This window comes from Pezoporus wallicus, unplaced genomic scaffold (genome assembly GCF_028554395.1).
Source record: "Pezoporus wallicus isolate ANWC-B61680 ecotype Strahan unplaced genomic scaffold, APGP_CSIRO_Pwel_v1 contig_13396, whole genome shotgun sequence".
Lineage (NCBI taxonomy): Eukaryota > Metazoa > Chordata > Aves > Psittaciformes > Psittacidae > Pezoporus > Pezoporus wallicus.
The window spans coordinates 60,728-87,379 of NW_026642146.1; the positions used below are offsets into that span (position 1 = coordinate 60,728).

The 26,652-nt window shown below is 50.1% G+C and overlaps 2 protein-coding genes across 6 annotated transcripts in view; both read left to right on the forward strand.

The window, feature by feature from the left end:
* Window positions 1-12,026, forward strand: part of PLXNB1 (plexin B1) — a 72,732-nt gene extending 60,706 nt beyond the window's left edge. For all 5 annotated transcript variants that reach the window (XM_057427767.1, XM_057427763.1, XM_057427764.1 and 2 more), the window contains exons 21-38: window positions 66-308; window positions 758-934; window positions 1,180-1,328; window positions 1,671-1,771; window positions 2,582-2,799; window positions 2,973-3,151; window positions 3,740-3,806; window positions 4,218-4,364; window positions 4,834-5,011; window positions 5,857-5,960; window positions 6,631-6,715; window positions 7,247-7,413; window positions 7,593-7,753; window positions 7,961-8,108; window positions 8,835-8,899; window positions 8,988-9,063; window positions 9,750-9,824; window positions 10,340-12,026. In XM_057427767.1, coding sequence (XP_057283750.1) covers window positions 66-308; window positions 758-934; window positions 1,180-1,328; window positions 1,671-1,771; window positions 2,582-2,799; window positions 2,973-3,151; window positions 3,740-3,806; window positions 4,218-4,364; window positions 4,834-5,011; window positions 5,857-5,960; window positions 6,631-6,715; window positions 7,247-7,413; window positions 7,593-7,753; window positions 7,961-8,108; window positions 8,835-8,899; window positions 8,988-9,063; window positions 9,750-9,824; window positions 10,340-10,444 — 2,445 coding nt within the window. In that variant the 3' untranslated portion in view covers window positions 10,445-12,026. The remainder of the gene's footprint in view (window positions 1-65; window positions 309-757; window positions 935-1,179; window positions 1,329-1,670; window positions 1,772-2,581; window positions 2,800-2,972; window positions 3,152-3,739; window positions 3,807-4,217; window positions 4,365-4,833; window positions 5,012-5,856; window positions 5,961-6,630; window positions 6,716-7,246; window positions 7,414-7,592; window positions 7,754-7,960; window positions 8,109-8,834; window positions 8,900-8,987; window positions 9,064-9,749; window positions 9,825-10,339) is intronic.
* Window positions 12,027-17,785: 5,759 nt separating this feature from the next.
* LOC130609121 (SRSF protein kinase 3-like) lies at window positions 17,786-26,509 on the forward strand. Its single transcript, XM_057427768.1, has 11 exons — window positions 17,786-17,901; window positions 18,077-18,185; window positions 18,573-18,660; window positions 20,209-20,296; window positions 20,543-20,649; window positions 22,134-22,296; window positions 23,431-23,516; window positions 23,946-24,053; window positions 24,462-24,531; window positions 24,613-24,705; window positions 26,050-26,509. The coding sequence occupies exons 1-11, from the start codon at window positions 17,856-17,858 to the stop codon at window positions 26,235-26,237; spliced, it is 1,146 nt and encodes a 381-aa protein (XP_057283751.1). The 5' UTR covers window positions 17,786-17,855; the 3' UTR covers window positions 26,238-26,509.
* Window positions 26,510-26,652: the final 143 nt, after the last annotated feature.

The following is a 26,652-nucleotide window of genomic DNA, read 5'->3' on the forward strand; positions in this document are numbered from 1 at the left end:
AAGTGGAAGTGTTCTCTGCCAGTTAGTGCTTCACTACTGACACTTCATCTGCCTTTTCCATTTAGTTTGAAGAACCATGTCTGGTGAACTCCTCCTACCTGATCCTGTGCAAAACTCCAGCTATTAACCTGCTGTTGCGGAGTGTCCATATCAAACTGGAATTTATTCTGGATAATCTCAGCTTTGATTTCAACTCGCTGCATCCCATGCCCTTCTCGTATGAAGTTAACCCCATTCTAAAACCCTTGAATGCTGAAGACCCTGCCAAACCGTATCGGCACAAGCCAGGAAGTGTCATCTCTGTGGAGGTAACACAAAATCTAGCTGGAAATCATGTTCCTTGGACAAAGTTGTTCCTAAATGAGTGTTTTAAATTGGTGGCATGCAGCATGCAAGGTTTTAAAGCATTTGACAGGTTTACAACCTGCCAGAGCACATCTACACACTGTGTGTGTGTATATGCATATACACATAGAGTGAAGTCCTGCTGTGGCTGAAGAGCCTTAAAAAGACAGGCTATTTATAACTGTACTTGGGCAGCATGGTGCAAGTCCTAAAGCTGTAATCTAAGTTGTATGCAACTGAGTTTTTAGCTTACAAAATGAACTTCTGCAGCCAATTCTGATGCAAGCCTAGTCGGAGAGGAAAAAAGGCTGCTTTCATCCGATGGTGTTGGTCTCCTCCATCTTCTCTGGAGCCATGGAAATGCGGAGTTGTTCTTCCCCTGTTTTGATGTGCTGTTCCACTTCTGTTCCAGGGGGAAAATCTAGATCTGGCTATTTCCAAGGATGAAGTGATGGCTATGATTGGAGAAGGAATCTGTGTGGTGAAGACACTGACAAGGAACCATCTGTACTGTGAGCCTCCCTCTGAGCAGCCGGCTCCACGGCACCGCACGAAGCGGGAGGGCACAGACTTGCTCCCAGAGTTCACGGTATGGAATCAGCAGTACCTCAAGAAATCCTGTTGGTTTCTGAAGCACAAGCAAGAAGCAGTGGAGGCAGGGAGTCGGATGGGGAGTGGAGGAAGGGCAGAAGCCTGGTGGGGGATAGGGGAGGTACCAGGGGTAGCAAGGAGCTGCTCTTGTTCTCAACTCTACTCTTACAAGCCAAGCACTGCCCTGTGGCTTTGCATTTCATTGCTGACTGAGCTTACATCATGGCACATCCTTTCTTACAGGTACAGATGGGAAACCTGAACTTCCTCCTGGGTCGGGTGCAGTACGACACAGAAAGCCAGCTCACTTTCCCACTTGAGGCACAGATTGGGTTGGGTGTTGGTGCATCCTTTGTGGCACTGATTGTTCTGGTCATCGTCTTCATATACAGGTAAGAAACTCGGGCATTGTATGAGGTCTTTAAGTTCCTCACAATGTTACTCAGTGGCTGTGGCCAAGTGTGAACATCTTGGGACTAAACAAGATCCCTGTTTTCTTTATTTTGTGCCGAATCCTGAGCCCCTGGTGCTGTTTGATGTGTGAGGCACGTTACACCTGCACTGTGGGTGCCCCTAGGTGTGGGCTCTGAATGAACACTGGTATCCTGCAAGAAGATGTCTGGTAGAAATCACCTCAACACCAATTGTCCTGGAGCTTTTGACAGCAACACAACAGTTGGCAAGGACAATCGCCAGGTTAGGGCCACTTGGAACAATTCTGCTTCTTATTGCAGGAGGAAGAGCAAACAGGCTCTGAGGGATTACAAGAAAGTTCAAATCCAGCTGGAAAATCTGGAAACAAGTGTTCGGGACAGATGCAAAAAGGAATTCACAGGTCAGTCACTGAGCTTCTGGGTTCTTGCAGCTTCAGGGAAGCTTGAAGATCCACTCTCTGCCCTGCCTCTCTTTCCATTCCTGCGTATTCATTTGGGCAGCTCAAAGGGTGCAATAACTTTATCCTGTGCCAGTGCATTGAAACATATAGCCCAATTCTTCCATTTTTAATTCTTCTCTTTAATTCAGAGCACAGTGATCTATACAGAGCCCTCTGATTCTCCAGTTCATCCTTCAGACTCAGAGGAAGAGCTGAAAGTCAAGAGAGCAGCACACTTGGAGAGACCTTAACAGCAACTAGTCCAGTCTTTGTGTAGGGCAAGTTGAAATATACCGCATGTTCTGGGTCCACAAACCTTTTACTTAATGTGCTTACAGCAGTGAGCCCTTGTGAGGGAGACCTGAGGCTCTGAATCTGGGAGGTGACTCAGACTGTAAATCCCCAACTAATGTGGGAAGCAGTGAGGAGCAGATCCCTAATACTCTTATCTCTAATGTAGGTAATGCCCGTAACCACAGATCTGTGCTGAATGGTGGCTTCCTCTTTATAAAACTGGAAACCAGCCCACGGTTATATATAATCACCAAATTCACCTTTTAGTTCCTCTCCAAGCTTCCTCATGCAGTTTATGCCAGTGCCTAGTTTAGTTTGAAATGTCCTAGCAGTGTGACCCCAGTGTGCCTCTTCCTGTCTGGAAACATCCTTCCTCTCCCTCAGTCCCATCCTGCTGGCCCTAGTTCCTGCACTCACCTCATGCTTTGTTGTTGTATGATCATGTAGTCAGCCTCATGGGCATTTCCTTTCCTCCAGACCTGATGACTGAGATGATGGACCTCACAAGCGACCTTGTAGGCACAGGAATCCCCTTCTTGGACTACAAGTCCTATGCAGAGCGTATTTTCTTCCCTGGGCACCGTGAGTCACCACTGCAGAGAGACCTGGACATCCCCGAGTGCCGGCGGCAAACAGTGGAGCAGGGCTTGGTCCAGCTCTCCAACCTGCTCAACAGCAAGCTCTTCCTCACCAAGGTAATGGCCCTCTGTCTGCTTGCAGGGTAAGGACAGGGCCCCATCACATGGGAAGCGGGCAGTGGCTGTTAAAGCTCATTCCTCAACAGCTCCCTGCAGCACCACCTCTTCCAGCAGCCAGGAGCTGCCTTGTTTGCAGCAGATTCAAACTCTGGCTTCTCTCTCCCCACCAGTTCATCCACACTCTGGAAATCCAGCGCACTTTCTCTCCAAGAGACCGGGCCTATGTAGCATCATTGCTCACTGTGTCACTGCATGGGAAGCTGGAGTACTTCACCGACATCCTCAAAACACTCCTGAATGACCTTGTGGAGCAGTATGTGGCCAAGAACCCCAAGCTGATGCTGCGGAGGTGAGTGAGCCAGCCATGGTCCCACTCAGCCAATTGGCAAGGAATATAGAAAGGTGTGAAAAGAGTAGGAAGCTGGTGTTCCCTACCCCAAATTCCTCTTCTTTTGAAGCTGTTGCTCATCAGCTCTCTCCTTGTGTTCAGGTACCAGAGCTCTGCCAAGTCTGCTAATCTCAGTTTGCTGTTTAGAGCTCCCTGGGCTCACAGTCACACCACGTTTGGAGGCTAAATTGAACTGCCTCCTGTATTTGGATCCCCATTAGCCTCCTGCCTGGTCCATCCTTCTGAAGTGAACAAATTTCCCTTGTTTGAGAACTGCCAGAAGCTTTCCTCTGTCCTTTACTTGCTTGTGTCTTTTCTTCTGTAATCTGGTGCCTCCTTCAGGCTGAAAAGTGCTTCAAATAAGTGATATCAAAAGCATTAACTGTCCTGGTTTCTAAAGTCCCTTTTTTCTTCTTCTTTTTTGCCCTCTCTCCCTGGATCTTGTATCATTGTCTAGTGTGCTCTCTTCTCAAGGGGAGTGACCTTTATCTCCAGATCTCTCCCTGCTCTGCACTGTATTGCTATGACCAACCTGATGTTGTCTTTCAGGACAGAAACAGTGGTAGAGAAGCTGTTAACCAACTGGATGTCCATCTGCCTGTATGCATTTGTGAGGGTAAGTTCTTTGTGGTCTAGAGGGGGCAAAAGAGGGGAAGCAGCCACAGCTTTGTTTTGTGCCTGCTTGTGGCTGAAATCATGCCAAAGCCATTTTTTACTTCAGGGTGGGGAATGGGAGAGCTGGACTGTTCACTGGGGACAGGGATGCTTAAATTGGCTTTAATGCCACTTGTTTTGAGGATGCCAGAGGAGGACTCTGTATCTCCTTTATCTTGAGACACAATGGCCATAGGCTTGTCTACCTGTGTAGGGGAAGGACAGATTCTGATCTAGTTCCATTCCTGGAGAAGGGGTGGCGAGGAGAATCTATCAGATGTGTGATGCAGAACAATGCTTTGGTATTGTGCATCTATGTGGTATTTGGCCTGTGGACTTTCTCTCAGGTGAAACTCCTTCCTTTCTGTGCCAGGATTCTGTTGGGGAGCCCCTTTACATGCTGTTTCGAGGAATCAAGCACCAGGTGGATAAAGGCCCAGTCGACTGGGTGACAGGGAAAGCCAAATATACCCTGAATGACAACCGCCTTTTGAGAGAGGACCTGGAGTACCGCACTCTGGTAAGCACCAAGTCCTTTCTTCCCTAATGACTGAGTTTAACAGGACTGAATGTCTGCTTCCATTACTGAGGCAGAAGTGCTGTATCCTGCCATTACCTCCTGGGAGCCAGCTTTATCCCAACAACACAAGACCACAGACAAGCAAGAGCTCTGCTAAATTAGGTCCTAGGCTGATAGGAGCCATCACCACAGTGATCTGGTGTTTGTGCTGTACTCTGTGTCTAGAAATAAGGGGATGAAATAGCTGATGGCACATCAAAGCTGATTTCCAACACTGTTGAACTGGCTCTCCCAGCTCTGGACACAAGACAGAACATGGTGTTTAACATCTGTGATGTTTTCTTTTCTGAAACTCCTCCAGTGAAAGGACTAGCTGTTAACTGGCCTTAATGCCAACCATCAAAGGTGTAAATGTGTCTGATGTAATCTTACCAGCTGAGTAGCTGTGACCTTTTCTTTTCTTCCCCAGACCTTAAATGCTTTGACACAAGCAGGAGTTGCTGCAGGAGGGGCAGAGGACTCCCAAGGGATATCTGCAAAAGTGCTAGACTGTGACACCATCACGCAGGTGAAGGAGAAAATCCTGGATCAGATCTATAAAGGGACACCCTACTGTCACCGACCAGACCCTGATACCCTGGACCTTGGTAAGCAGAATTCCTTGATGCTAAAGCTCAGTGAGGAAGTAGAAATGTGGTTATTTGCTGCCTGTACACAGCACACTGGCATGCATGTCTGTCATTCTCTGCTGAGTGTGCAGTCACTGAGCAAGGATCTTGCACTGTGGCTGGACCCAATAGGGCCAGGAAAGAAGCTAACAGCAGGAGGTAAGGGTGGGAAAGAAGCAGTTGGGTCCAACCCCTTCCATTTCATGGTGTTCTTTGCCAGACTTGGACCATGGCAATGGCTTGGTCAAGGGGACATGGGGAAAAAAAGCATGGAGAATGTGTAGGAGGGGAGGGATGATCTGAGTGCAAAACAGAGGTGATGTAGTCCTGCCAGTGAAGTCAATGGCAGCATCTCAGTAATGTGAGTCAGGGAGGATTTTGCCCACAGTGGTTAATGAAAGGTGGGACTTGCACTGTGAGGGAAACCTCTCAGTTTTCATTCTTTGGCTGTTGCTGAATAGCTGTGGCATTTATAGATGAGCAGGTACAGTGGGAATAGTAGCTAATAAGGACCCTGGGTGCATATTTGTGATTTGAATCACCTGCTCGACGAGTCACAATGTGACAGAATTTGCAGGAACTTGGCGAGTGGAAGCTGGGAGACCATGAGGCCACTTGTCCCTGCACCCAGAGAAACTCTCCTGCGGCTGCAGGACTCAGCATTGTTACAGGCACTTGCTCAGGTTATGTCGTCTGTGAAACACCATAGGAAAAGGTTGATGAGGACCAGTGGGTGTGCAGTGAGGCCAATCAGGTTGAAGCAAAGCAGATTCAGGGGTACCTCAAATTAACAGTTTATCATGTTTTCTGTGCTTAAATGGCAGAGTGGAGATCAGGTCTGGCAGGTCACCTCATACTGTCTGATGAGGATGTGACATCTGTTGTTCAAGGAACGTGGAAACGCCTGAACACTCTTCAGCATTACAAGGTCAGAACTCAGTCTACCCTTGCCTCATCTCCTATCTTCTAAACACTGTTACACTATACTGGGGGCTCTGGCTCCTGGTAGATCACAAAGGGTTGGAGCTTTCTTGCAGCAGTATATTCATATTAAGTCAGTGCTGTGGCTGACATTCTTGACTTCAATGAACCCTGTCCTTAACCTGTATCTTGGATATAGGTTAAGCAGTGGATGTAGCGAGCAGTGTAGAGCTTGGAAGGAGACACAAGTTCATATTTGGTGGCTGCTGTATTGAAGGTGTCACTGCTGGATCTGTTAATGTTCCAGTGCAAATCAGTTAGTAGGTGGTGGTGCACTGACCTGCAAAGTAGCTTCCAGGAGCAGAAAGAGTGGGTTTTTTTTGCGCCAACGTGTCATATCTTGCACCATTATGTCATACTTTGCTGCAACATGTTCTAGATGTGAATGACCTCAGCCCCTGCATATTATTGTCTTCATGCTTTGCACATTGTTTTTTAATTGGTACAAACAAGATTCTCCCACCATCAGGGGAGACAGTGATGGTGCCCCAAAATCCCTGTTTCTGTCCCTATTTCTAGTAATGGGATAGTCTGTTTTAGTCTACAAGCACTTGTCTGTTGTCCTGACAAGAAATGTGGCATTTGGTTTGGGTATCGATTTTTTTGCTTGTGTGCAGGTACCTGATGGAGCAACAGTAGCACTGGTCCCACGCCTGACCAAGCACATCCATAGGGAGAATCAGGATTACATCCCAGGAGAGAGTGAGTTTGATGCCCTGTTCTCATAAACTGATTTTATAGCACTTGGCAGTTAATGGGACAAGTCTCTTGCCATAGCCCCAGCTTTATGCTGCTGTAGAAAGCTGATACGTGATTTGAACCCTCATAGGATTGTCAGGAAATGGAAAGCTTGGGCAGGTGAGATGAGAGAAAAGTAGAAGAGTCTAAGAGCAGAGGAAAGCCAGGCTGGGTGTGAAAAAACAGGATAAGCACAGTTCTCTAGTTAGACTTCATAGGGCTGAGCAGTCTCCAGCTTGTAAGAATCAACACCCCCAGGTGCTAATCATGCCCTAATGGTGGTGATGGGATACAAACAGCTCAATTGATGCTCCTGTAGCTTGAGGAACCATAGCAGCAGTTGTAATCTGTGCAGAAGGCTGGATATAGACCTCCAGAGGTTCCTTCCCATTTGTGTTTCTATCATACTGTGAAATGTTGGCTCCCTGGGGCTCCCCTGGCCATGTTCTGCTGTGAGAGAACTGACAGTCATCTGTAAACGATTGCTTGGTTTAGAAACACCAATGCTGGAGGATGCAGATGAAGGTGGGATCAAACTTTGGCACCTGGTAAAACCAACAGAAGAGCCAGAGCTTCCCAAGCATCGGCGTGGGAGCTTGAGAGATCGGGAGCGAGCCAAGGCAATCCCGGAGATCTACCTGACACGTCTGCTCTCAATGAAGGTGAGACGCAGCACAGGTTGAGTTTGGGATCCTCCCATCCTTTGTATCCTTGCAGGGATGTGTATAGACTCACTAGAGGAGGCTGCTGAGTAGAAGAGGGGAACCCCTCATCTGCATGAGGCCTTGGCTCTCTGCTCTCCTCTGCCCATGCTGACTTTGTCCTGCTCTGTTCTCCACAGGGCACTCTGCAGAAGTTTGTGGATGACTTGTTCCAGGTGATCCTCAGTACCAACCGCCCTGTCCCCCTGGCAGTCAAGTACTTCTTTGACCTGTTGGATGAGCAGGCCTTACACTATGGGATCGCAGACCCCGAGACCATCCATATCTGGAAGACAAACAGGTATGGTGTTCTTCTGGCCTACAGAGAAGGCACTGCTAAGCTGTCTAGAGCTGATCACATGCAAAGCACGACCCAGGAGGAACAAAATAGGAGTGCAGGGCAGCAGAGCATGGTGTGAAAAGCTGTTTTGCTGGGAGATGCAGTGATGTACACAATATCCTTCAGCACCTTCACTAATACCCTGTTATGCTTCTGTCTTATCTGCAGCCTGCCCCTACGGTTCTGGATAAACATCATCAAGAACCCCCAGTTTGTTTTTGATGTGCAGACGTCAGATAATGTTGATGCTGTGCTTCTGGTCATTGCACAGACCTTTATGGACTCCTGTACAATAGCTGACCATAAGTTAGGGCGGGTAAGTACAAAGGGAGAAGGGAGCATGGTTGGCCCACGGAGTTGAGCAGTGCTGCCCCAGGAAGGCAGTAACATTTAAGTAGCACCACTGGAACAGCAGGCCAGGCCTGTCCTTGCTCCCATGTGCCACTGGAGACTTATGGGAGGGAAGAGAGGAGGGAGGAACTGCTTTTGTTTAGCACACAAGAAATTGTTGAGGGGTGCTCTTTATTTACAGCTTACAGGTGCTTGGGGGCAGAGCTAAACTCTAGTTGGCTGTGTCAGACAGTGGAAGTGACAGGATGCTTCCTGGGAAATTCAGGTTGGCCATTAGAAAAAATTCTTACCACCTCTAAAAATTCTTACCACCTCTATTGACCCTGTGCTAAGGGTGGAACAGTCCTGCACAGCTCACAGAAGATGGGATGGGTGGATCTCTGGAGGAATTCAGTTATCAGCTTTGCAACGCCACAGTAGTTAATGTGATCTCACACTGGTGATCACCCAGCTCTTAAGTGGAAGGCTGGACTAAGGGTCCCAGGGTCCCTTCACCAGTGCATCTCGCGATTCCTCAGACTTCACTACTAAAAGGAAGCTGGTATTTGAGGTGCCTCTCCATGTAGAGGACAAAAATTCCCAACCCTGAATGCAGGACAGAAAATAGCAGCTGATGGTGTTACCTGCTAAGGTTAGTCCATAGCATGATGAAGGAGCTTGTTGTAATCAATTCTGGTTCTGGATGTTCAAGGATTCTCCAATCAATAAGCTGCTGTATGCCCGGGACATCCCTCGCTACAAGCAGATGGTGGAAAGGTAAGCAATGAACTTGAGGAGTTGTAGTTTAAGTAGGAAGAGGGAGGCAGGAGAAACTATTGCTAATTGTCTGTGTATCACTGCGTAGGTATTACGCGGACATTCGTCAGACCATCTCTGCCAGTGACCAGGAGATGAACTCTGCCCTGGCTGAGCTGTCACGGGTAAATAGAGTTATTTCATAGAATCATGGAAGGGTTTGAGTGGGAAGGGACCTTAAAGCTCCTCCAGCTCCAACCCCTGCCATGGGCAAGGACACCTTCCACTAGAGCAGCTTGCTCCAAGCCCTGTCCAGCCTGGCCTTGAGCACTGCCAGGGATGGGGCAGCCACAGCTTCTCTGGGGACCCTGTGCCAGCACCTCAGCACCCTCACAGGGAAGGACTTCTGCCTAAGAGCTCATCTCAATCTCCCCTCTGCCAGGTTAAAGCCATTCCCTCTTGTCCTGTCCCTACAGGCCCTTGTAAAAAGTCCCTCTCCAGGTTTCTTGTGTTTCAGAAGTCCCCTGGCCTCTCACCTGTGCATCTAAGAAAGTCAGTAATGCAAAGATGAAATATTCCAGCTGAGTGTGCAATTCTGCTCAGACATACTGAGTGATGCCAGTGGCTGCTCTGCTCTGTAGCACCGTGAGGAGGGTGAGGGTCTCTCTCCAACTGACACTGAAAGTGTAGTCAAGGACTCAGGACAAGGAGTACGTGTGATCCTTCTCTTGCTAGGAACTCGCTGATGAATTCCCTTTCCTGTTGCTTTGTGCAACAGGCATGTTTCCTAATGAGTTGTGAGGACGTAGAGCTTAGAAGAACAATTGTGAAGTGTCTCATGGTTGTGTCTAACTTCCTCTCTTATATTCAGAATTACTCAGGTGGCCTCAATTCCCTGGTGGCTCTACATGAACTGTACAAATACATCAATAAGTACTATGACCAGGTGAGTGTGTGTTTCCAGCAGGTATGAACATGCCCTTCTCCTTTTACCATCCAAACAGAAAACCTCCAAAAATTAATAGTTAAGAGCAGCCAGACTATGACAACGCTGTGTATTGTCATTGACCTGCAACTTCCATGTTATGAGTTTGCTTTACTCTCAAAAAGAGGGAGGAACTCACAAAAGTCTAACTTGGATGCTGTTGGGATTTCATGTATGCTTCTATTTTTTTCACTATAGGATTCAAATACTCTACTTAAAAATGAAATGCAGTTAGTGCAGATTCATTTACTAAAGATACCGTTTTCAGGGGAGAAGTTTAGCGTTCTTTGAACTATAAAGTTCATGTTATTTGGACAAATCTAGAATGTGATTAATTTGAGATGAATTACTACATACTCACTCTAGTCTTGAGCACTCTGGTTTCCAGCTTGGGGCTCTCCACTGCGTTTGGCATTGAGCTGGTTGACAGCGTTGTGCACTGGAGGAAAGCTGCAGTGAGCTCTGTCTTGTTGCAGATCATTACGGCCTTGGAAGAAGACCCAACAGCACAGAAGATGCAGCTTGGATATAGACTACAACAGATTGCAGCAGCTGTGGAGAATAAAGTCACAGACTTGTGACAGGCACAGACAGACTGCTCTGCCCTGCCTGAGCGGGGACAGTGCTCGTCCTAGCTACACACATGGTGTCCTGCTGCCATTGGAACCAGGCTCTCCAAGGAACCCGTGGTGACATGAACAGGGATGGCCAAGGCAGTACAAAGTACAAGCGTCCTTCCATCTCAGAGAGTATTTTTTTACAGTTTTTTCTTCTTCAAAACAAAACCAGACTTTGGTTTTCCCCTGGCACTGTCAGGGGGGACCACACAGCTCCTTTCTACAGATGTTACATGAATGTGCCAAGTGTCCAAACAACTTTGTTGAAGAGCCAGGAGACAACACCCAGCACCGTCTATGAAGTCCTTGATCTTGCAGGGATCAGTGCTGGGAGACTCCCTTGCTGCAGCCCCTCACTTCAGCAAGGATGCAGAGAGCAGGCTGACAGCAGTGCTAACCTCTGTCCCTGGCTCCTGAGCATTCCTGCAGTATCCCACCTGAGAAATCCTTGCAGCAATGTCCCCACTGGTTCTGGATGTTGGATGTAGAAAGAAGAGTGTCCGATGGCACAGTTCTCTTACTCCCCAGTGTTCTGGTCTCTGATGTGTTCACCAGCACACACGCTTGCCCAGGGGCCTTCTGTAAATGGACAGCATCCCCTCACCCTTTCCCTCAGGACAAATTCCGTGGGAGAGTCTGCCTGGCTCGCCTCAATCCCCACTGACCCAGCTCGGGATCCATCTTCCTGGTTCCTTGTGGTCAGAGGTTGCCCTGCTCTTCGGAAAAGCACAACAAATGCCTTGTGCCACTCCCCCTCCCTCCGGTGTCCGGCTGTTCTGCTGCTCTGAACTGGACTTGTAAATACCCTCAGAAAGTTAATGTATTTAAATGCTAAAGGAGAATGTTTAATTTTGTGGCTTTGAGACAAAGCTTTTCTCGGAGAAGTATCTCTGTGCACTTCTACTGACCAACGTCTGTCAGCACTGGAGCAGTTTTCTCCACTGCTTTGTCTGCAGGGATAACTCGTAGATGTCTCCGTTGTCGTAACAGCAGCTCGCTTTTCCCAGCAGCTCAGTTCAAGGCTTTTTCTCTTGGGCTTTGCCTCACACCTTACTCACAGTTTCACTTCCCAGACTCTCCTGTTGCTGCATGTAGAAGGGTTATTTGGTGAGCTGTGAACTCGAGGAAATTCTGAAGCACAAGAGTGGTCCCAAGGATCATTGGGCATCCTGCAAATGGGAATGGTTCAGGAGAGGAAGGAGAGGCTGGAGCAGGCACAAGCACAGTGAGTAGGCAGCTGTCACTGGGCAGCTCCTCGCGGCTCCCTCCTTGGATCCTGCACTTTGGGAACAGAGTGCTCTGCCCCTCTGGGAGCAGACTCCTATTTATAAGGGTGTCTTGTGCACTCTCACCCCTTCTGCTAATTCCATGCTGATGTCCTGCATGCTTGGGGCAGGTCTGAGCCCTCTGTCACCTCCCTGAGGTGGTGACTGCCAGCCAGGAGGGATTAGAGCTAAAACCAAGGCAGGATCACATCCCTACCTCTTTCATTGCATATAGCAGCAATTCCAGGCCTATCAGATCAGCCCTGTTGCTTTGTGTGAGTGCTGCTGTTACAAAGATGTTCTCTGAGCGATGTGACAAGCTAACACTGGCCACTCTTCGTACAAAGCTCTCTCCTGTGACCCTCTTCCAGCAGTATTCCCGGGTACTGTATGTGCCCAGAGTTTGGCCAGCATCCCTGTGCCACCTCGTGCTTCAGGTGAGGCAGGAGAAAGGAGCTAAGTTTGCCTCTTTCCCAGTGTGGGCACCACTTTGGGTTTCCTCCTGCCTGACCACCTGTTTCCACAAAAATCGTAGGAACTTAGCATCTCTGAAACCTGTCTCAACCAAACCTGATTAAATCAGCCCCAGAAAGCTGGGTGGGAGGCAGCTCCTTGGTTTGAGGCAGGTGCAGGTAATGCAGCAGAGTGGCTTTGTCCCCTCCTGCATTGATGATGGACTTTCTGCCCTAGGCACCAGACTGAGCATCTGCTAGGAGCCACAGGCTCCCTGCTGGGTTTATGGCTCTACAGACTGTTAGTGCCCCTTATGTTTGCAGAATTATCCCAGAACAGGGTGTCTGGGGCTTAATTCTGAATCCACCCCACACTGGAGAAGGGAGGACGACTTGGTGGCTCACCTGGAATCAACAGTGACTGGAGTCCAGGTGCCCATGGGCTCCACATCCTCTTTGCTTCCTGGTAGCACTCCCAGGTATGGAAATCATCTGCTTTCTCTGAGTGTATCTGTGAAAGTCTGCTTTTATTACAGCAATAATCAAGACTTTGAAGTAGAGGTAAATGTAGGTGATTGACTTATTTAACATCAGCTTGTCCTTGTGTAGCTGGGCAGGAGGCACTGCCCATTACCGGTGTGGTGAGGGTGGGAAGCTGGTTGTGCCCATCTCTTCTATCCTTCTGTCCTTGGTATTCTAGACACCAGCTGGGATCATTCTGGGTGTTTGGCCATGGCTCCTCTTTCTCTCCATCCCTGCCCCTCTCTTGTGGCAAAATCCGTTACTACAACAGGGTTCTGATGTATTTAAATTTGCACAAACCAGGGGTTTTTACTAAATTTCCTGTTGCAGGGAAAATTATTTATTTATTCCTCACAATCCTTCCAAGTTTCTTCCAATCTCTGCCTGATTCCACAACCAGCTTGTCAGACACTCTGGAGATGGGATGTTCCTCCTCAAAGACGGAGGATCCTCTCTGGATGTTCATGTTTGCTGTACAGGTAGCAAGTTGTGTGGGCACCAGCACGTCCTGCTACAGAGACCATTCCTCTTCTGCAAGACACAAGTGCAGCATGGGGACGGTGCTGCTGTCATTGAGCCCTCAAAGATGATGTTCTTGAGTGGCAGGAGTCATTTAGCAGGATATAGGAGTTATTTACACTGTGGTCAGAGAAAGAACCTTGCTTCCACCATGGTCTGGATGAAACGCTGAGAACTGATCAGTATTAGAATACCCAGTTAGTGTGCTTGAATGTCTCTCCTGTTGGTACAACTAAGAGTAGGCGGCACCCACGTGTTGTAGATGTGTGAGTGTTGCTTTCAGCTGTCTGGTGGTGAATTTAGGCTGTACCTGGAAGTTTTGGGATTTTTTTAGTAGAAATGGTGGCTGTTGTTTTAATAGAGGCTCTCGGATGCTGCTGCCGCAGTGGAATGTTGTTTCTTTTCCAAGGGTGCCCCTGTTGCAGCGAGATGCTGCTTGGTTTTGGTGCCTTTCTTTGCCAGGATGATTCTTGTGGTTCCTAGAACACCCCATGTGTTTGCTCAGACCATCTTTCTCCTCTGTCCTGGTGCCTCTGCCCTGTCCCAGCCTCGTGACTTGGTGTGTGTCTGTCTGTTACGGTATGGCCTGACCTGCATTTACACCTTGAGTTCTGCTCAGAGCACCCGAGGTACTGTCTGTCTCAAATTGGAATTAATAATTAATATAAAAAGCTTGGAAAAAAAAACACAAAAAAAAAATCTGGATTTTGTTACATAGTGTAATAACTGTTTGTAGATACTGTTCGGAGATGTAGGAATCTATTGGTGATATAAGAGGTTTTTGTCTGTAAATAATCAGTTTAGAGTCCAAATGATTTTAATAAAGAGAATTCTTACACAATAATTCAATAAATTTTAATATACAACCTACCTGTCGCACTTGTCTCACACCGTGACACCATTGCCCAGCATCCAGTCCCCTCCTTTCTTCCTCCTGCGTGGAAACTGTGTTCCCCTGAGCTGGAGAGCTGTGCCAGGAGTGTGGGGCTCTTCCCTCCTGCCCCATCTACTGCCTTTGGGATAGCGGCTGCAGTTCTTGCCATCACCTTGTGCCACCTTCCATTGATCGTGGTGCTTCCTCCGGTTCCAGGGCTCAACCACCACTCCTGCCTGCTGCAGGAGGAGGGATGCTGTGGTTGTGGATGAGCCCTGCAATTGCTGGCAGTGGCATGTGGTTCACTACAGCCTTGGCTGTGGTCTGCTGCAGGGGGTAAGCACAGAGGGGGCTGCTTAAGGCAGCCTTGATGGTGATCATTGTTGTCCACCAGCCTCCATCAACAGCACAACTTCATCTTCAGAGCTTTTCCAGCCCTGGCGCTGGCTCGTGGCCCATCTCTCCTGCCTTTCCATCTGCTCCCCATTCCTTTACTAGCACAGCTCTCGCTGCAGTTGCTTCTCCCTGGTCTTCTCCCTGCTTGGGTGCTGCTTTGGGCTGTGCTCCCCCCCGACGTGTGCTGTTCTCCTTGGCCTTTTAGGGGTTATGAACCACTTGAGCCGCTCGTCCCCTGGGTGCTGCCCCTACCCTGGCATCCCTGGTGCTGGGAGGCAGCAGAGTGGGGCACGGGCAGGGGAGAGGAGAGGAGAGGAGAGGTGCCTGTGGTGGCCCTGACCTGGCTGTGCCTGCTGAGGTGTTGGACCGTTTGCCACCTGAGGCGGGAAACCTGAGCTGCACAAGGCTGGGGCCCACGGCCTGCTCTGGGTACAAAACTGTGCCATAGTGGGTGAAAAAGTGTGATTTTTAACTGTTTATGGGCATTTTCTCCTCAGTGTGAGGTGCTGAGGGGCTCCAGTCCCACCGCAGTGGGGTGGGTGCTGCTGTTGTGCCTTTTGCTGTTGGGTCCCTGCCGCCTCAGGTGGGAAACCTGAGCTGCGCAAGGCTGGGGCCCACGGCCTGCTCTGGGTGCAAAACTGTGCCATAGTGGGTGAAAAAGTGTGATTTTTGCCTGTTTGTGGCCACTTTCCCCTCAGTGTGAGGTGCTGAGGGGCTCCAGTCCCACCGCAGTGGGGTGGGTGCTGCTCTGCCCTTTGCTGTTGTGTCCCTGCTGCTTCAGGAGGGAAACCTGAGGTGCACAAGGCTGGGGCCTGCCCTGGGTGCAAAACTGTGCCATATTGGGTGAAAAAAAGCGTGATTTTTACTGTTTGTGGCCATTTTCTCCTCAGTGCGGGGCACAGGGGGGCTCCAGTCCTGCCATGGTGGGTTGGGAGCTGCTGCTGTGATGATCCCCACACAACAGGAAGGGAGAAGCTCCAGTCACCAGCACCAGGCTGTGGCTGTGGGGAGGCTGAGGGAGCACATCCCCTCGGTCAGGGATAGGGGGGGGACAGGGGCCACAGCAGCCAGGCTGCACCCGGCGCTGGGAGCACTGGGAAGCAGCAGCACAGGGCCCGGTGGAGCAGAGGGGAGGATTCCTCTGTGTGGATTTCCCTCTATAAATAGTTGCTGTGGAGACCAGGGAGCTGCAGCCGGCTCCCGGCCGTGCTGCCAGGGAGAGGCCGGCAGTAAAGTGAGCCCCCAGCAGCTGTCCTGGCCCGCCGGGGTTGTTCCCAGAAGCGGTGCTGTGATCCGATACCCTGCCCCGCTCCGCACCGCGTCTGTCCAGCGATGCGCAAGGCTCGGGTCTGCCCAAGGACACAGCGCGGGCTAAAAGCAGAGCGGGACCAGGTGGAATCTCGCTTTGGGGAGGTCCAGAATGAGCCCGATGAGGAAGGGAGCGGCGCGTCCTGCCCGTGAGCTGCGCTGTGGTGAGTGTGTGCAGGGCCCCGCGGCTCGGAGCCCAGGGCGCTGCTTTAGGCTGTGTGTTACCTGGATGTTTAGGGATGGGAGGGCACGCTCGGGGTGTGTTCGTGCAGAAGATGAAGGGGAGTTCTGTGACTGCAGCTCCCGGCACCATTCTGTGCCCATGAGGTGGAGTTGGGCAGTTGCCACTTGCAGACCAGGCAGGGCCAGGAGGTTTGGGGGCTGAAGTTCTCTGATCGGGTCCAGGCCTGTTGCAAACCGGTAGTTTCTGCACAGTGTAGCTTTGAAGAAGCAAAAAGCAGAACAATGGTTGTTCTTAATGCAAGGACATCAAGCAATGAAGGACTTTAAAGCATGGATTGTCCTTTATCACAAAGCTTAAAGAAGTACATTTCACTCTGCTACACCAAGTTGCATAGCAACACTCCCCATCCTTTGCTGGTGCATCCAACTGACTGGGGTGGATGGAGGCAAAGCCACGCACGCCTGAGGATGGACTTGCCTCATCTCCACAGCAAGGACACCAGGGCCTGGTGAGCAGCTCCAAAAGCTCCATCAGCCCCAGTGCTTGGACGCGGTTTATCTTTGGGTCCGACTTCCCCACCAAAGTCTCCCATTACCATAACAACCACCTAAGGAAGATGCTGTTGGACTCCCATCTCCACACGCTCTGGAGTTTTCCTTTGGCAGGTGAATAGTGAGCAACATAAAATCTTGAAGGCTGTTGCCTAGCTCTCAGGTCAGTCCCTGCTGTGCTAATGGTGCAAGTGGAGAAGGCTTGGGTAGATTCTGGTGGTGCAGGAGCTAGTGAGGTTACCAGTGTGCTCAATCTGTGCATAAATAAGGGAAATTCTGATTCCACCTCTGTTTCATAGCTAAGGTGTTAGTAGGTCTTTGCTGAAAAGAGCAGTCACACAGACATGCAGCATCCTGGAAGTTTATGCCTGAAAAAGACTGATCCTGAACAGTGCAAATTCCATGGTTGGATGTGTGAGAATATAAGGAGGGGGAGCATCAGCATGGGAATGAAACTTTAGTGTTTTGAGAAAGTCACGCCTCTGTCTCAGTGCCTGGAAGGCGTTATTGTCCCAGCACAGCTCCCACCACGAGCCTCCTGCCACCACCAGCAGGAGCCCACTGTACTTGTGCAAATCCCCTGGTGCAGCTCTGAGCTTTAGTGACCTGATTTGAAGGATTTAAAGGTCACTACTCCTACCCGTGCTAATGGTCTATGGGGTTGACAATCACTGTCGTGGTTTAAGCCCAGAACCACAGGACAATCACCCAGCTCTGGCAGTGTGTGTTCCCTGAGGCTTTGGCTGTATTAGCAAGTGATAACTCCCAATTGTGAGAGAGTGGGTTGGTGTCTTACATCCGTAACTCCGTGAGCTGCACAAGCTTCAGCCTACTATTTGAGGTGCCCGGTGCTGCTGGGATGGGGATGGGAGCACGTGCTTTGCCTGGCTGCGGGAGGGGATCTCACAGTCCCCGCTAAGCCCCTGCAAATCCACTCTGGGCACAGGGAAACCTGAGACTCCCACCTGGCCTTGGCTCTGCTCTAACTGCACATCACCAGCTCCCTGCCCTGCCCCAGCCTGCCAGCTCTCCCCTTCTGAGCTCTTAAAATAATCCCTGCCTCCATGAGGTGCCAAAAGGGTCTGCAGCAGCCTGGCTGCTGGGGCTGAGGAAGCAGATGGGAAGGAATGAGATGAGGGGTGGAAGAGAGAATCACTCTGCAGGCACCAGAGGCATAGCTGCCCCCCAGCTCCCCAACTCTTTTTAAAGGAGTGAGGTGCTGATGATTGCACTGCCTGTACCCTAAGACCTGGTGCCCCACTGCCCCGGTCCCCTCGTGCCAGGACCTGCTGCACTGCTGGGCCATGGAAGAGCAGATGGAAGAGGAAACACCAACAGCCCAGCGCACAGGTCAGTCCTCAGGCATGTGGCTCCACAGCCAAGACCATGCCAGGCTCTTCCCAGGCCAGAGGAGGCCACCAGGGCTTGTCTGGCTGCTCCTCAGGAGGATGGCTGTCCTCAGCCCCTCTTTCAGCCTAAGAGCATTTAGAGGTGTTGGTAACATCTCTTGGTGATGGTCCCACAGGAGGCCACCACCCCGTGCGGGAAGGAGAGGTGTTCAACACACAGTACCAGGCTCTGCGCAAGCTGGGTTCTGGCACCTTTGCCACCGTCTGGCTGTGCGAGGACATGAGGTGAGGAGCTCACTGTCTCTGGGGGAGGTGGGAAGGGGTGGCTGGGCCCCTGGGCCAGTGGAGCACAGCAGCCTGTCTGAGAGCATATCAGGTTCCTCGGGCACAGGACAAACCTGGCAGTGAGATGGATGGGTGCAATGGGCAGAGCTGGTCCCCAGAAACCAAAGAACATAAACAAGGTGGTGCTACATTTATTGTTCTCAGTTAGATCCTTCAGTACCCATGCTCTGCTATGTTCTCTGCTAGATGCTGGCAGCATCACTAGCATGGGCATGGAGTTCTACAGACCAGCCCTTGGGGAGCCCTGGGCTGTGTGACTGGGAAAAGAGTTGCTGCTGGGTAGGGACACTGGCATGCATTGGCTAGCAGCTGTGATTCCTTTTCCAGGAGGAAGAAACAGGTAGCTGTGAAGGTCCTGAGGAACAGGGAAGGCTTTGCTGAGGCTGCCCAGGATGAGGTTGCCCTCCTCCGCTGCGTACGTATACCCTGGGGCTCTGTGCTCTGTCGGGATGGCCACTGAGTTCTGGTGTAACAGCCTCATCATCCCTTCTCCCTCTGGGTCTCAGTCTGAGGAGCTACGTGGTGAACAGGAAAACAAATAGTAGGGAATTCATAGGAATCAGCCTGACTCAGCATTGGCCTCTGAAACAGACATCTCCTTCCTCCTGTCCTACTGGGATGTGCTGGCTGAGTCCCATCTTGCTCTGTCAGCCCATTTCTTTCAGCTGAGACTGAAATCCAGTAAATACGAGGAACCTGTAGGAAGATAAGGCAGTTAATCAATGGGAAAATGTAGTAATGTTCTTAAGCAGGAGATGGGAGGGTGTCTGCTGTATTTGTGTTGTTCCCAGCCCAGAGGATGTTGCTCGATCACAGCACTGGTACTGAAGTAAGAGGAAATACCTGAAAAAAAAAAGGGGGGGAAAAATTACAGGATGTAGCAACAATATAATAAGCATCTGAAGTCAGAAAGCTTCCTCCTGCCTTTGCTAATGGATGGGGTAGTGAGGTGCCTGGATCTGGGTCTCACCTACTTGCCTTTGAAGATGGCTTAACCTGCTAGTTGTAGAAAGCTCATGATTATGATTCTTCGAGTTTGCCTCAATACAAAGTGACATCAGCTTCAGATGAGTAAAAGCCATTACATTTTGCATTACAAATTACTCTTGAGGCCTTTCTCCGACAGGTTTGAGAAAGGTTTAATTCACATCTATAAATCTGTAAGCCCTATCCAAAGGGAGATGAGCCAGGCTTAGTGATGCAAGAGGAAGTACCAAGTGGCACTAATCTAATGTAATCAGGTAACTGCTTTTCTACACATTAGCACAGCACATGGACTGAGCCTTACCCTTGATTTATTACTGATTCTCTCTGAAAGACATGCTGCCATTTACACTCCCACCACCACAGGGTGGTTGGTGCTGGCAGAGCTGCCAGGAGAAGGAAGCTGGTCTCTTGGGCTTCCATAGCTGCTTGCAGGTAGCCTTTGAGTGGCCAAAGGCAAAGACAAGATCTCTGCCTTTCTGCAACCCCTTGCAAGAAATTGCTGAAGGGAAGGTTTGGGTTTTAAAAGGAGATGTCCCAGCCTGCTGCTCTCAGACAGGGAGGGACAGAGCAATCCCTGCTCTGAGGACAGGGAGCAGAGGCTGTAGAAGGGCAAAAGAAATGGACAGTTAGTGTGCTGTGAGATGTGGTCTTGGGGGAAACCCCACCCAGCACAAGTAGAAGCACTTTCTGGGCCTGTATGAGATAGAATAAGAAGCTGGAAGGGTGTTACATTAGCAGGATTGATTTGAGTTGTTTGGATACTGGAGGGGGGGGGGGGTGATGGTCTCACCTGGTCAAGAGCTAGACAACACAAAGACTGCTTGTGTGGTTTTCCTGATGCTTTTTTAATTGAATTTGTCATGAAGTGCCAAGTCCTGGAAGAGAAAGTCTGTAGAAGAGGATAAAATGGGTGCAAGATGTGCTTGTGCATATGTAAAGTCTCTAATTGCAGCTTTCTTGGACTCCTCCACCTCAGGTGAACAGTATGAAGAAGAAGGACAGGACAGGAGAAAACATCGTCTGTTTGTTAGATGACTTCAGAATGATTGGAGAGAATGGCTTCCATATCCTTCTGCTGGGAGTGCTGTGGGGCAGCAAAGCCTGGGCTTGCCTCAGAGAGCCTCAGGATGGTGTAAAACCAAGCACTGTGCTCCTGTGAGGCAGATGAGCCAGGCAGTAGCTGGAGCACAGCACATGGAGGTGGCTGGAGGGGAGAGGTTGGTTAAGGAGGTATTTGGCTGTTCTGGTGAAGGGCAAAAGGCTGGTGGTAGCATCTTCTCTCTCTTAGTGACTCCCTGACTGTTGCCCACATATGTGCTTGGTATTTGAGGCGCTGGGTCCTTCCCTACGGTGTCTGATGGGTAACTACACAGCACAGGGGCTGCCTCTGCCTTTTGTGAAAAGGTCCTTACAGCAGGTGAGACGTTAGCTGGAAGTGGGTGGGTACCAAGGGGCTGTTGGTGTGGGGACATGCCACAGCCTTCATCCTAGGGTCATCTGCTGGGAACTCCATGACTGCATCTGCAAAGATGCTACAGAGGGAGTGCCCAAGACATGCTTTTCTTTTTAAGGAAAACAGTAACTATTCCCTTTGGGAGAGAAAATGGTCATTAAAACACAGAGTGGGAAGTCATCATATTACCATTAATACAGGGGCTGATCAGACTGTGAAAGCCAAGTTTCTTATGTGTTGGCTGGGAATAACAAAGGAATAGGAAACCTGGTGAGGACCCAGAATAGTTAAAATCAAATTTTGCCTCTCCTGCTGAGATTTATCAGAATCTTGCACGCTTGCCAAGATGAAGATTTGCTACCCTGATTCCTGTGCCCTTCTAGGGACACTAAGAAAGAAAACTGCCTCCTCCTTCAACCTGCTTTCTGGAAGAGCCTCTTCTCGGAATAGCTGCTTCTTCCTCTAAAGAAGCTCCACTAACACCTGAATGTTACACAAAAATGTAGTGGCACTAATATCTGTGCCCTAAGTCACACCCAAGCCTTTTGTTTGATCCCGTTCCATTATCTGCTTCAATTGTAAACTCTCAGAATCTCTTCCCCCTCCAGATGAGCACTGGGGCAGTATCTACTTCTGATTCATTTCAGTTTAGCTGTCTAAAGCTTTCCCCGCACTTCACGGTTACCATTTAAGGTTGGTATTTTCCTGGGGCTGATGTTCAGCCCAGAATAGAATTTGATAATACAAAGAATATTTGCCAGCCCTTTATGACTGACTGAGAGTGTTTAAAACACAAATGTGGCTCTCCCAGTAGTCTTTTTCTGTCACTGATTTCTGGTAGCGACTGTTTCTCCCTGGTAGGCATTGTTTATCTCTCCCCTGTGACAGGCCAGGCTCTCCCTGCTCCATCATAAGCTGTTCTTTCCCTACATGGCTCTCCTGCACTGCCTTTAAACTCTCTCTACACACACTCATGTTGTCTCCCTCCCCTTGCCTGGGTTATGCTATACCTCCTTTTCTTTCGTTGTATGATGGGATGCCCTGTGGTGCTGTGTCACTCTATAACGGGCCCGCACCTTCTTCCATTCGAATGATAATCAGCAGGAAGGCACAGTATTCCATGGAAATAACAGCCACACGAACAGGGAAAAGTTCAGCTCTGTGATTGTAACAACTCCTCATATGTCTGTCCTCTTTCCATCTCCCATCTGTCCTGATACCTGTGGATTTTCACGCTGTGGGTCACCCCCATGTCCCCAGGCAGCCCCTTCCCCTTAGTTCAGGGCACTCACTATGCAGAAACAACTGACTGCAGATCTCATCAGTGCCCACTTCCTTCAATACCAGAAGGTCTATGACTTGCATGCCCACTGTGCCTGATTGCTCCTGAGCAGGAGAGGTGGTGGGGACCCTGTCAGTGCTGATGGGAGTCACTGCTGCTTATCCAGGTGCTGGCAGGGTTGCGCTTCCTGCATGAGAGCTGCCGCATCATCCACACGGACATCAAACCGGAGAACATCTTGTTGTACGGGCGTGACAGAAGCCTCCAAAGGATTCTGCCTGAGACACATGACTGTGATCAGGGAACAGATTCAAGGCTAAAGGGACCAGGTGAGTGGTCCAGGGTTTTATTTAACAAGAAAAGGGATTTACATGTTCATTGTCAGGAGGGAGAGTACAGACATTTTAGGGAAGGTTCCCATCTCCTGCAATGGGCAGCACAAAACAGTACAGCCAGATTATGCTGCTGGGAGGCCTCTCCTATCGCTGCTCAATACAAGCATCAGGCTACAAGCTGCTCAAGGCACCTACAGAAAAGTGGTGGTTCAGGTAGGTTTGTGTGGAGGACAGCTATAGATCAAGGGCATCCATTAACAGCCCCATCGTGATCTTGGAGCTGGTTCTTATGGCTTAAGGTACAGGATAGTTCCCTTTTGTCTGGTGTTTTTAGCCCCTGAAAGGGTTACATGCAAGTGGGCTAATCAGAAAGCTTTACAACACTTCTGCTCTTTGTTTCCCGTATTTCTGAGCTTTGTGGGAGACTTGTATGTACCAGTGATTTTCACCTTTTGAGACATAATTTATTTGCAGAGAATGGTGTGAATACTGAATAAAACATAGGGCTGGGGAGCTTCTTGAGAGATCAGCTGATCTCCCAGCAATGAGACCCTTTATTTTATCCTCATACAAGGTTTTCCTGTGAGCATTTCTCCCCTGACAGCACTGTTTTGGCTCTCAAACTCTGGGGCAATTGGGGAACGTTAAATTGGTGACTGAGTCTTTTGCTTGGAGCAGAAGAGCACAGGAATAGGCACAGACTGACGGCTCACTGTAAAGCAGTAAACCAAAAATTACCCTTTTCTGGGGTCATATGTAAGTATCACCTTACAGGCTGTGTCCAAGGCCTGTGACAGCAGGGATTCCCAAAGGCTAAGGAGGAATTACAGATGTGCTCTGCTCTTGGCTCACAGGAATCGAACCTTGGTGCTAGAGGAACCTTGCAGCAGGACATGGTCATGCTGCTCCACTCCAAACTACTGTCCTCCCAAACACTCTCTGAGATTCTGACTGGATACAAGCTCATGGTTCCTCAGAACACAGAGAAATCATTTAATTAATGTCAAAAAGCATTTTAGGACCTTTTGAGCTAAAGAATGATAAATACAGGTGGAGATGCCTCTCTGGTGGTAAGTGATGCTTACCTGTTGGTTGAAGATTCCATTTGCCTTTGTCCTTTCCATCTAGGGAATACTCTTGGCAATCGATTGGAAGAATCTGATTTGATGAGCATAGAAGTAAAAATTGCAGATCTGGGCAGCGCGTGCTGGACGGTGAGTGTGCTCTTGGGTGTCAGTCCCATGATGATGAGGGATGCTGTGTGCTCCTTTCCATCCCACCCTGTGTCTGTCCTTTTAAAGCTTAATAACTCTTTCAGTGTGCTGAAGAGGTGCTGATTTTGGGGGTGGTTATATTCAGCACTCCCAGCTCTCAGCTGGGCACTGTACTCCTGGAGACACCCTCAGCTTTGGTGTTTCTAAGCCTGCAGGTAGTCCCTACAATTGGAAACTGAAAAACATGCTCAGTGTGAAGAGTTGGGAGCTAAATTCACCTGAGAACATTCCTGCTGTGCCCTGCACAGAGTTTAGCACACATATTTGGTTTTGCCCCCCAGCTCTTTCCTTGCCGTGCACGATGCTTGTGGCCACATGCGTTGCTGTTACTGATTTATGGACACTAAGGGGAGTTTGTTTCCATTTCAGTACAAGCCCTTTTGCAAGGAGATACAGACCCAGCCATACCGTGCCCTGGAAGTGCTTCTTGGATTAGACTACGGCACTCCTGCGGATATCTGGAGCACGGGCTGCCTGGTAGGGTTAGGAATGACGATGCTAATGGACTGACACTAATGTGTCAGGGATATACATCCTCAGCACCCTATGTACACTGCATGTAAAGCAAAACTTCTGCTCTGAGAAGGCAAAAGGGGCTGTCTGCACCTATTCACTCAGGAGTGAAAGTATCCCACTGATAAAATACACGCTTAGTTTAAGCTCCAAGGCAATACACACTCCATGTACATTAACTCATCACATCCTGCTTTTCATCTGCATGGAGCTAAAACTGCTGTTCCACCACGGCACGGGTCAAACCAGTGTGAATATCTCCATGGTTCAGGATCAGTTTTGTGTGCTAGACAGGGGAATTGGCACCATCAGTTAGCGGGGAAGCAAAACTCAAAGTCAATTAATGCACTAACAATGCTAATCCATTTCTAGGCATTTGAAATGGCAACTGGGGAGCATCTATTTGACCCTCAACCTGGGAAGTATTTCTCCAGAGATGATGGTAGGATCCCGTCAGTTTTACTCATTTCACTGTCTGAAGTGTCACAATCTTTGTCTCTAGATCTGTTTTCCCTCTGTTTAGATCACGTTGCTTGTATTATGGAGCTCCTGGGAAGAATTCCTCCTCAAATTGCTTATTCCTGGAACAAGTCAACAAAATTTTTCAGCAGGCCAGGTAAGAGCTGGAGAGCAGGAAGTTTACTCTAAGAATCACTGTGGATCTCTGACACACTCCTACTCACACTGACACCCCCCACCCCCGAGTTATGTGACACAACGCAGGCTACAAGCAGATTTCAATGGTAGCACTCCCTGCCCTGCCTACCTCTGCAATCCAGGAGCATTCCAAGGATGAATGCAAAATCCTGGAAAACTCACAACACTCAACAAGCAAAAACATTTTTATTCTTTCTCCTCTGGATTTGGGGAGAACGGAAACAGGGACAGGAAACAGCTACATGCCAGGAAGGCTGAAGAGTGCGGAACGGGCTGGAATTCACCCCTTCACTGGCAGAGAACAATGATGATCAGGAGTGGGACACTCATCCTTCCAACGTGGCTGCTGTATTTAGTCTTCTGACCCAACTGTAACATCTCTTGCTTTACTCCCCCTAATTCCTTTCCCTTTGACTCATTAGGCTTGAAGTCCTTGTCTTTGACTTCAAGGCACATGACATGGCAATTTAGTCCATCCTCCTCCTTCCCTGCTTCTCACGCTCAGCAGCCACACAGCCTCCGCCTGCCCACAATGCTGCATGCTTCTCCCATGCACAGCATGCTCAACAAGCACCTCCCTGCACATCCATATCCTTTGCTCACGCTTATTCCTTCTATGGTGCTCAAAAGACATGAGTCAAAACTGGTTCTTACCCTGCATCCACTCTCTGTGTGAACCAAACTGGCCTGACCACACACGTCTAACCTGAATCTCCACATCAGGTGCTCCTGTGGATGGATGACTTCTCAGTCAGTAGTGGCACTCTCCTGGTCCCCATGGAGCGAGGAGGAACAAGATACGTTAAATACCAGTGTCTTGTGAGCTCTGGCACTGAAATGGCCCAGTGTGCTGCAGGTTACATGTGAACCGGCAGAGGGAATAGCAGCAATGGCTCTGGTGTGGCTTTTCTGGGAACACCTCATTCATTCTTGGCACGTTCTCATCTAAGAAGTGCTCAGGAATGGGGGGGGGGGCACTCCAAACACTAGTTTGAAAAGATGCTTATTGAGAAACACCCGAGAGAGCCAAACCTGCAAGGGGCAGTGCAGGTGAAACGGAGAGAGAAAATACAGAATCACAGAATGGTTTGTGCTGGAAGGGACCTCAAAGCTCATCCAGTTCCAACCCCTGCCACAGGCAGGGACACCTTCCACTAGAGCAGCTTGCTCCAAGCCCCGTCCAACCTGGAGCTTCGAAGGTGAAGGAAGGGATCCTCCAAGATGATTGCTATGAGGCGAGGAGCAGCAGCCTCTCAGTCCTGTAGCCATCACTGAGGTCCTGTGCTTCTGCTCTCTCCTCTAGGCGCTCTCCTGCGGATCTCCAGGCTCTCCCCACGCAGCCTCCACACCATCCTGTCGGACAGGCACCGCTGGACAAGACACGAGGTTTTCCCGTTCACCAGTTTCCTCCTTGCCACGCTGCACTACTCGCCGCAGCGCCGCGCCACAGCCGCGCAGTGCCTGCAGCACGCCTGGCTGAGCGCCCCGTGACCGGCCCCAAGCCCTCGCCCGGAGCCGCCTCTTCCCTCCCACCCGCCCGCAGCTCCACCGCAGCGCCCGGGACCGCCCTCCGCCGACGGGGGTTGCGCACAAGATGGCGGCGGGGCCGGGCGTCCCCTCAGGCTCCGGCGGCTCCTCAGCCTCCTGCGGCGGGACTCCCCCGCCAACCCCGGAGGGGAGGGCCGGAAGGCGGCGGTCCCGGCGCGTCGCGTCCCGTCCCGCCCCGCCTCAGGACGGCAGCCGGGCGGGGTGAAGAGGGAACCGGAGCCGTTCTATGAAGCCCGGGCGCTGAGCCGGGCCTAGTGCCGCGCGGGGGCCCGGGGAACGGGCCGGACAGGTAGGACTGAACGGGCGGGATGGGGCTGGCCGTGGCCGGCGGCGGGGCTGGCGGGAGGGAATGCCGGCT